At 55.9% G+C, this 9858-nt stretch overlaps 1 protein-coding gene across 2 annotated transcripts; it reads left to right on the top strand.

Annotated features, from left to right (window-relative positions):
* Positions 1 to 339: 339 nt before the first annotated feature.
* On the top strand, positions 340 to 9421 carry LOC119926506 (retinol dehydrogenase 12-like). Of its 2 annotated transcripts, XM_038744519.1 has the most exons (6): positions 346 to 666; positions 1940 to 2185; positions 4370 to 4456; positions 6972 to 7160; positions 8792 to 8898; positions 9095 to 9421. In XM_038744519.1, exons 1-6 carry the CDS (start codon positions 441 to 443, stop codon positions 9404 to 9406), a joined length of 1167 nt encoding a protein of 388 aa, XP_038600447.1. In that variant the 5' UTR covers positions 346 to 440; the 3' UTR covers positions 9407 to 9421. The 2 variants fall into 2 exon arrangements, with proteins under 2 accessions (XP_038600448.1, XP_038600447.1); XM_038744520.1 differs by lacking the exon at positions 6972 to 7160 and having other exon boundaries at positions 340 to 666.
* Positions 9422 to 9858: the final 437 nt, after the last annotated feature.

The raw sequence follows: 9858 nt of genomic DNA, 5'->3' as shown, positions 1-9858 counted from the left end.
CGACCAGAGAGATAAGAGGAGAACCAGGAGAGGACGGAGTCTGTGAAGCCGAGGTCGGATAGCGTGTTGAGGAGAAGGGGGTGGTCCACAGTGTCAAAGGCAGCTGAGAGGTCGAGGAGGATTAGGACAGAGTAGGAGCCGTTGGATTTGGCAAGCAGGTCATTGGTGACCTTTGAGAGGGCAGTTTCCGTGGAATGTAGGGGACAGAAGCCAGACTGGAGGGGGTCGAGGACAGGTTGTTGTTGAGGAATTCGAGGCTTATGTAAGGAACTGGGCGGCACACACACACACACGCACACCTCCTGAGGGGTGTGATCAGGTCACCTGGGATCACCCAATCGCCACCTCCCACTGAAAGAGCGTGGGTGGACACAGGGGGAGGAGACGGGGTGAGCGACCCGTCCCGCCGCGTGCCCGGAGAGAGCGAGCGGGGCGGCCCCATGGAGCGGTGGCGGGAGTTGAGGCCGGCGGGCCGGGGGGCGATTTGGGGGCTTCTGCTGGCGCCGTTCAGGCTGTGGCTGTACCTCTGGAGGGGCAGGAACGTCCTCCAGGCGGTCTGGATCTTGCTCCATCATTGCTGGGCCCATAGGCCCTCGTCCTGGGACCCCCAGAGCTGCCCCACCACGCTGACCGGCATGACCGCCGTCGTCACCGGGGCCACCTCGGGTGAGACGCTGACCAGAAGCCACCCCCGGTTTGTCCCTTTCGGGGTGGGGGGCGCGGGCCCCGCAGCGCTGACCTCCGGGGATGGAGGGATCGGGGGTCTGGCCGGGCCGGAAATCGATCCGTCGTCAATCCACGCTCCTTACCGGGGGCAGAGCACCGGACCGAGCGCTTTGGGAGAGGACGACCCGAGCACGGGCCGCTGGGAGCCGGGGGGTCATGGGTTCTAATCCCAGCCCCGCCACTCGTCTGCGGGGTGACCTTGGGCGACTCACTTGGCTTCCCCGGGCCTCGGTTATCATCATCATCATCATCATCAATCGTATTTATTGAGCGCTTACTATGTGCAGAGCACCGTACTAAGCGCTTGGGAAGTACTAATTGGTAACATTTAGAGACAGGTTATCTCATCTGGAAAGTGGGAATGAAGACGGCGAGACTTATGCGGGACAGGGACCGTGTCCCAACTGATTCATTCGTATTTATTGAGCGCTCAGTGTGTGCCGAGCACCGTACTGAGCGCTTGGGAAGGAGAAGTCGGCAACAGATAGAGACGGTCCCTACCCGACAACGGGCACACAGTCTAGAAACTAAGAAGAAGAAGAACGTAGTACATTTTAAGCACCTACCATGTGCCAGGCACCGTAGTTTGTAGCCACCCCAGTGCTTAATAGAGTGCCTGGCACGCGATAAGTGCTTAATAAATGCCATAATAATAATATTTAACAGACCTGTTCCCTGCTCCGTAACGAGCTGACGGCCTGGAGGGGAAGGTCAAACGCCCGTGAGGTCGGAGTCCGGCACTCGCAGTCAGGCGATCGTATTTACGGAGCGCTCACCCTGTGCGGGACGTGGAACAACAAAATAATGATGGCGCTTACGCCGTGCAAAGCACTGTTCTGAGCGCCGGGGCTGTGACAAGGTGATCAGGTTGTCCCGCAGCGGTGGGGGGCTCACATTAATCCCCGTTTTAGGGACGAGGTAACCGAGGCCCGGAGAAGCGACTCGGCCAAAGTCACACAGCTGACAAGTCGGCGGGGCCGGGATACGAACCCGTGACTTCTGGCTCCAAAGCCCGGGCTCTTTCCACCGAGTCACGCCGCCTCTCCGATAGTGAGCTCACGCGGGGAGAGGCCTGTTGGAGTTCAGGGGGCACCGGGCCCGGTTGATTGATTGATTGATTGGTCGATAGGGGAGGGCGGCCTCTTCTAAAGCCGGGGTGGTCCCGAGGGGGTGAGGGTGGGGGGTCCTCTCCGCTAACGGCCGTCGCCCCCAGGAATCGGGAAGCAGGTGGCCCTGGAGCTGGCCCAAAGGGGGGCCCGGGTGGTCCTGGCTTGCCGGGACCTGACCCGGGGCCAGGAGGCCCTGGACGAGATCCGGGCGGCCACGGGGTGCGGACCCCGGCGGCTGCTCCTCCGGGAGGTGGACCTCGGCTCCCTGGCCTCCGTCCGGGCCTTCGCCGCCCGCCTCCTCGCCGAGTTGCCCCAGATCCACCTGCTCGTCAACAACGCCGGCGTCTACGGTGCGAACCCACCCGCTCGCTCAGCCAGTCGCATTTAATTCGGAATAACCCTGGCGTCCGTTATCGGATACCTTCCGGAGTCAGTCGATAAACCGGGATGACGACGACGGTATCGGTTAAGCGCTTACGATGTGCGAAGCCCTGTCCCAAGCGCTGGGGGGGATACAAGGTGATCAAGGCGTCCCACGTGGGGCTCCCAGTCTTCATCCCCATTTTACAGATGGGGGAACTGAGGCTGTGAGAATTTAAGTCACACAGCAGACGTGGCGGAGGCGGGATTCGAACCCATGACCTCTGACTCCAAAGCCCGGGCTCTTGTCACTGAGCCACGCTGCTTCTCACCACTTGCTACTGGACTAAGCGCCGGTGTGGTTGCGATCTACTGATCCCGATACTTGCGGTATCAGTTGAGCGCTTATTACGTGCCCGTACTAAGTGATGGGGCGGATCCAGTAATAATAATAGTAGTGACGGCGTCTGTGAAGCGCTTACTATGCGCCAAGCACCGATCGAAGCGCTGGGAGAGACGCAGGGGCATGGGGTGGTCCCACGTGGGGCTCACAGTCTTCACCCCCATTTTTCAGATTATAATAATAATAATAATAATAATAATGATGATGATGGCATTTATTAAGCGCTTACTATGTGCAAAGCACCGTTCTAAGCGCTGGGGAGGTTACAAGGAGATCAGGTTGTCCCACGGGGGGCTCACAGTCTTCATCCCCATTTTTCAGATTATAATTATAATAATGATGATGGCATTTATTAAGCGCTTACTATGTGCAAAGCACCGTTCTAAGCGCTGGGGAGGTTACAAGGAGATCAGGTTGTCCCACGGGGGGCTCACAGTTTTCATCCCCATTTTACAGAGGAGGGAACTGAGGCGCAGAGAAGTGAAGCGACTTGCCCAAAGTCACACAGCTGACAGTTGGCGGAGCTGGGATTTGAACCCATGACCTCTGACTCCAAAGCCCGGGCTCTTTCTGCTGAGCCACGAGTCCCTGTCCCACGTGGGACTCACATCAAGCATATTTGTTATTAATAATAGTGACAGTAATAGTAATTATGGTGGTATTTGTGACGTGTCTACTATGTGCCAGGCACTGCGCTAAGTGCTGGGGTGGATTCCAGCTAATAATAATAATAACTGTGGTATCTGTTATGTGCTTACTATGTGCCAAGAACTGTACTAAGCGCCGAGGTGGATACAAGCAAATTGGGTTGGACACAGTACCTGTCCCATGAAGGGCTCACATCAATTTTATTAATTTTTATCATTATTACCATTTATTCATTCAGTCAGTCGTATTTATTGAGCGCTTACTGTGTGCAGAGCACTGTACTAAGCGCTTGGCAAGGACAATTCGGCAACAGATAGACGCGGTCCCCACCCAACAGCGGGATAATGGTTTTTGTAAGCGCGTGCTATTTGCCTGGCACTGTACTGAGCGCTGGGGCGGACACCGGCAAATCGGGTTGGACACGGTCCCTGTCCCACGTGGGGCTCGCCGTCTCCATTTGACAGATGAGGGAACTGAGGCCCAGAGAAGTGAAGTGACCTACCCAAGGTCACCCAGCAGACGAGCGGCGGAACCGGGATTAGACCCCCGGGCCGGGGCTGAGCGCCTGCTGTGTGCAGAGCACTGTACTAAGCACCCAGGGGTGGCAACACAGCAGCGAACGGACCCACTCCCCGCCCACAGCCACCTCGCAGTCATCATCATCAATCGTATTTATTGAGCGCTTACTATGTGCAGAGCACTGTACTAAGCGCTTGGGAAGTACAAATTGGCAACATAGAGAGACAGTCCCTACCCAACAGTGGGCTCGCAGTCAGGGCGTCTCGGTCAGTTGTGTTTAATGAGCACTCAGTGGGGGCAGAGCACTGTACTGGGCGCTTGGGAGAGGACCACAGAACGAAAAAAGACTCACTCCTGGCCCACAGCGAGCCGACACTCGAGAGGGGAGACAGACAGTACTAGAACTCGGTACATGCTATAAATAATGTAATATTAATATAAATAAATAACCCATGGGCTTGGGGCCCTCGGACAGCCAGGATCCTCGGCCCCCCAATCCCGCCTCATCATCATCAATCGTGTTTATTGAGCGCTTACTATGTGCAGAGCACTGTACTAGCCGCCTCCTTCCCCTCTGACCTGTCCTCTCCTCCTCCTCCCGCAGGACTCGTCGCCAAGAGCCCGGATGGCCTGAATCTCACCATAGCCACTAACTACTTGGGTCCATTTCTCCTTACCAACCTGCTGCTGGGTAATAATAATAATAATAATAATAATAATAATAATAATGGCATTTATTAAGCGCTTACTATGTGCAAAGCACTGTTCTAAGCACTGGGTAAGATCTTCCTGATGCCCCATCCTCCCTCCTGACCACCCATCTATCCCCCCCATCATCCCCCCGACCCCCATCCATCACCCCCGACCTCATCATCATCAATCGTATTTATTGAGCGCTTACTGTGTGCAGAGCACTGTACTAAGCGCTTGGGAAGTACATGTTGGCAACATCTAGAGACGGTCCCTACCCAACAGTGGGCTCCCTAGGACCTCCCAACCTCCCCCATCCTTCCTGCCCCTCCAAGCCTCGGATTCAACGCAGGCTCCAGGGTTGGCGTTTAGGAATAATAGCCGGGATGACGGTGAGCGGCTATTTTTTTTGTGGCGCCGGTTAAGCGCTCAGTATGTCCCAGGAATCAATCAATCAATCAATCGTATTTATTGAGCGCTTACTGTGTGCAGAGCACTGTACTGAGCGCTTGGGAAGTACCAGCTGGCAACATGTAGAGACGGTCCCTACCCAACAGTGGGCTCACAGTCTAGAAGGGGGAGGCAGAGAACAAAACCAAACATACTAACAAAATAAAATAAATAGAATAGATAGGTACAAGTAAAATAAATAAATAGAGTAATAAATATGTACAAACATATATACATATATATATATACACAGGAACCGTATTAAGCGCTGGGATAGATACAAGGCCATCGGGTTGGAGACACTCCATGTACCCCGTGGGGCCCGAAGTCTTAATCCCATTTTACAGGTGTGGTCACCTGTAATAATAATGACAATAATAATAATTTTGGTATTTGTTAAGCGCTTACTATGTGCAAAGCGCTGTTCTAAGCGCTGGGGATGATACAGGGTGATCACGTTGTCCCATATGGGGCTCACAGTCTTAATCCCCATTTTACAGATGAGGTCACTGAGGCCCAGAGAATCAATCAATCCATCAGTCGTATTTATTGAGCGCTTACTATGTGCAAAGCACTGTTCTAAGCACTGGGGGGGATCCAGGGTGATCAGGTTGTCCCATATGGGGCTCACAGTCTTAACCCCCATTTTACAGATGAGGTAACTGAGGCCCAAAGAATCAATCAATCGTATTTATTGAGCACTTACTGTGTGCACAGCACTGTACTAAGCGCTTGGGAAGTACAAGTTGGCAACATGTAGAGACGGTCCCTACCCAACAGTGAGCTCACAGTCTAGAAGAAGTGAAGTGAAATGAAGTGACTTGCCCCAAGTCACACAGCTGACAAGCGGTGGAGCCGGGATTTGAACCCATGACCTCTGACTCCCAAGCCCGGGCTCTTTCCACCGAGCCACGCTGCTTCTCAATAACAATCCATTTATTAAGCGCTTACTATGTGCCAAGCACCGTTCTAAGCGCTGGGGAGGCGACAAGGTGATCAGGTTGTCCCACGGGGGGGCTCACAGGCTTCATCCCCGTTTGACAGATGAGGTCACTGAGGCCCGGAGAAATGAAGTGACTCGCCCACAGCGGCGGAGCCGGGATTTGAACCCGTGACCTCTGACTCCCGAGCCTGGGCTCTTTAATAATAATAATAATAATAATAATAATTAATAATAATAATAATAATGGCATTTGTTAAGCGCTTACTATGTGCAAAGCACTGTTCTAAGCGCTGGGGGGATACAAGGTGATTAGGTTGTCCCACGCGGGGCTCACAGTCTTAATCCCCATTTTACAGATGAGGGAACTGAGGCTCAGAGAAGTGAAGCGACTTGCCCAAGGTCACACAGCAGGCATGTGGCGGAGTCGGCATTCGAACCCACGACCTCTGACTCCAAAGCCCGTGCTCTTTCCACTGAGCCACGCTGCTTCTCATAATATTAATAATAATAATAATAATGGCATTTGTTAAGCGCTGGGGAGGCGACAAGGTGATCAGGTTGTCCCACGGTGGGGCTCACGGTCTTCATCCCCGTTTTCCAGATGAGGTCACTGAGGCCCGGAGAAGCGAAGTGACTCGCCCACAGCGGCGGAGCCGGGATTTGAACCCGTGACCTCTGACTCCAGAGCCCGGGCCACAGCACCTGTATATATGTATATATGGTTGTACATATTTATTACTCTATTTATTTTACTTGTACATTTCTATCCTACTTATTTTATTTTGTTGGTATGTTTGGTTCTGTTCTCCGTCTCCCCCTTTTAGACTGGGAGCCCACTGTTGGGTAGGGACCGTCTCTATGTGTTGCCAATTTGGACTTCCCAAGCGCTTAGTCCAGTGCTGTGCACATAGTAAGCGCTCAATAAATACGATTGATTGATTGATTGACTGGCCCGGGGTCACCCGGCAGGCGAGCGGCAGAGGCCGGAGGGGCCCCCGGGCCCCCGGGCTCCAGCCACTAGGCCCCGCCGCCCGTCCCGAGCGTGGGAAGGCCACGCGGCCCAGGGGACAGAGGGGACGGGGGCCGCGCGGGCCGCTCCGAATCCCGGTTTTGGTCGTTGCAGAGGGTCTGCGGCGGGCGGACCGCGCCCGCATCGTCAACGTGTCCTCCTTCCGGGAAAAGTTCGGCTTCATAGACGAGGGGTACCTGAGCGGGGGAGGCGTCCGCCTGACGCCACAACAGTCCTACGACTGCAGCAAGCTGCTCCTGCTCGCTTTCACTTCCCAACTCGCCCGGCACCTGCAGGGCACAGGTCCGGCCACCCCCCCCGACCCCCGCCCGTCAACCCGCGGGGGCGCTTAGTCCCAAGCGCTTAGTCCAGTGCTCTGCACACAGTAAGCGCTCAATAAATCCGATCGAAAGAATGCATGACTGCAGCGCGCCCGAGTACTCGGAAGAGTCCAGTGCCACCGAGTTGGTAGGCTCCGCTCCCTGCCCTCACTGGGAAGTGCCTCGCCCGGGATCAAGGGGTAGGCGAGTGGCGGAGCCAGGATTGGAACCCAGGTCCTTCTGATCCCCGGGCTCTATCCGCTAGGCCGTACTGCTGCCCTAGCGGCTACAGACAGAGCTCCTCCCTGTGCTGTGGCTTCCAGCAGCCCCTGCCCCACATGTCCAGCCTTCCTTCTTCTCCTCTTTCTCCTCCTCCGTCCCTCTCTTCATCCTCCTCCTTGTCCTCGTCCTCCTCTCCTCCCTTCTTCTCTTCCTGCTCCCTTCTCTTCCTCCTCCCTTCATCTCTTCCACCACCCTTCTCCTCTCCTTCCTTCTTCTGTCTCCTCTCTTCTCTTCCTCCTCCTTTCTTCTCTTCCTCCTCCCTTTTCCTCTTCCTCCTCCTTTCTCCTCCCCCCTCTTCTCTTCCTCCTCCCCTCTCCTCTTCCTCCTCCCTTTTCCTCTTCCTCCTCCTTTCTCCTCCTCCTCCCTCCTCCTCCTCCTCCTACCTTCTTCTCTTCCTCATCCCCTCACCTCCTTCTCCCTTCTTCTCTTCCTCCTCCCTTCTTCTCCTCTTCCTCCCGCCTTCTCCTTCCTCCTCCTTTCTACTCCTCCCCCCTTCTCTTCCTCCTCCCTTCTTTTCCTCCTCCTTCCTCCTCCTCCACTTCCTTTTCTTCCTTCTCCTCGTCCTTCTCCTCCTCCACCACCTCCTCCTCCTCCTCCTCCTCCTCTCTTCTCTTCTTCCTCCCTTCTCCTCCTCCCATCTTCTCTTCCTTCTCCCTTCTCCTCCTCCTCCCCCCTTCTTCTCTTCTTCGTCCTCCTCCTTGTCCTCGTCCTCCTCTCCCCTTCTTCTCTTCCTCCACCCTTCTCCTCTCCTTCCTTCTTCTCTTCCCTCCACCCTTCTCCTCTCCTACCTTCTTCTCTTCCTCCGCCCTTCTCTTCCTCCTCCCCTCTTCTCTTCCTCCTCCCTTTCCCTCTTCCTCCTCATTTCTCCTCCTCCCCTCTTCTCTTCCTCCTCCCTTTTCCTCTTCCTCCTCCTTTCTCCTCCTCCTCCCTTCTCCTCCTCCTCCTACCTTCTTTCCTTCCTCATCCCTTCACCTCCTTCTCCCTTCTTCTCTTCCTCCTCCCTTCTTCTCCTCTTCCTCCCTCCTTCTCCTTCCTCCTCCTCCCTTCTCTTCCTCCTCCCTTTTCCTCCTCCCTTTTCCTCCTCCCTCCTCCTCCTCCACTTCCTTTTCTTCCTTCTCCTCCTCCTTCTCCTCCTCCACCTCATCATCCTTGTCCTCCTCCTCCTCCTCCTCTCTCCTCTTCTTCCTCCCTTCTCCTCCTCCCATCTTCTCTTCCTTCTCCCTTCTTCTCCTCCTCCTCCCCCCTCCTTCTTCTCTTCTTCGTCCTCCTCGTCCTCCTCCCGCTGGTCCCCCCGGCCGTCCGGTCCCCGGTGACGCGTGCCTTCCCCCTCAGGCGTGACGGTGAACGCAGCGGACCCGGGCCTGGTGGTGACCAACATCACGCGGAACCTTGGCAGGACCTGGAAGCTCCTTTTGTATCTGCTGAGACCCTTCTTCAAAGTCAGTGTGCTCCCGGGGCCCCGATCCCCTGCTCGGGGGAGAGATGCCCCCCGTGCCCGCTCTGGTCCCCGGCCCCGGGTGGTGACCAGGCCCCCGTGACCCCCGGCAACGACCAGATCCCCCGGTGGCCCCCATCAGTCCCCCGGTGTGGCCGGCCCACCAACCATCCTGTCTCCCTGTGTGTCCCCCCCGGCAGAGTCCCGCCCAGGGCGCCCGGAGCATCCTGTACTGCTGCTTGGCCCAGGAGGTCGAGGGGGTGACAGGCAAATTCTTCGGCAACAACTGTACCCTGCAGCAGCCCGCTGCCCCCGCCCGCGACCCCGTCCTCGCCCGCAGCGTCTGGACGGCCTCCTGCCGCCTCACGGGCCTCAGCCCCCCCGCCGTCTCGATGGGACAGCCCCCCCGGCTCCCCTGGCCCACCCTTGGAACCCCACAAAGGAGCAGAGTAAGAAAGAAGAGCACCCTTCCTGGAATTGCCCACCCTGGCACCCGCGGGGGCAATAAATAATGATAACAATGATAATAATTATGTTCATTACGCATTTAAGACGTGCCAAACACTGCCGTGAGCGCCGGGGTAGGTAGAAGCTAATCAGGACGGACACAGTCCCTGTCCCACCTGGGGCTCGCGTGAGCGCTTACTGTGTGTAGAGCACTGTACTAAGCGCTTGGGAATAGGATAGTATATAGTCTATTACAGCATAGTATAGTCCAGTATAGAGAAGCAGTGTGGCCCAGTGGCAAGAGCCCAGGCTTTGCGGTCAGAGGTCAGGGGTTCAAATCCCGGCTCCACCGCTCGTCAGCTGTGTGACCTTGGGCGAGTCACTTCACTTCTCTGGGCCTCAGTTCCATCTGTAAAATGGGGATGAAGACTGTGAGCGCCGTGGGGGGCAACCTGATCACCTTGTAACCCCCCCAGCGCTTAGAACAGTGAAGCATTCATTCATTCTGTCGTATTTA

Source organism: Tachyglossus aculeatus, chromosome 4 (genome assembly GCF_015852505.1).
Source record: "Tachyglossus aculeatus isolate mTacAcu1 chromosome 4, mTacAcu1.pri, whole genome shotgun sequence".
NCBI lineage: Eukaryota > Metazoa > Chordata > Mammalia > Monotremata > Tachyglossidae > Tachyglossus > Tachyglossus aculeatus.
Note: the sequence above shows the minus strand (reverse complement) of the source record. Positions and strands in the feature narration are given on the sequence as shown.

Coding starts and splice junctions, on each gene's coding strand:
- LOC119926506 (XM_038744519.1), top strand. CDS start 441: ATGGAGCGGTGGCGGGAGTTGAGGCCGGCGGGCCGGGGGGCGATTTGG. Junction 7,161..8,791: donor CCGGCACCTGCAGGGCACAG/GTCCGGCCACCC, acceptor CTTCCCCCTCAG/GCGTGACGGTGAACGCAGCG. Junction 8,899..9,094: donor TGCTGAGACCCTTCTTCAAA/GTCAGTGTGCTC, acceptor CCCCCCCGGCAG/AGTCCCGCCCAGGGCGCCCG.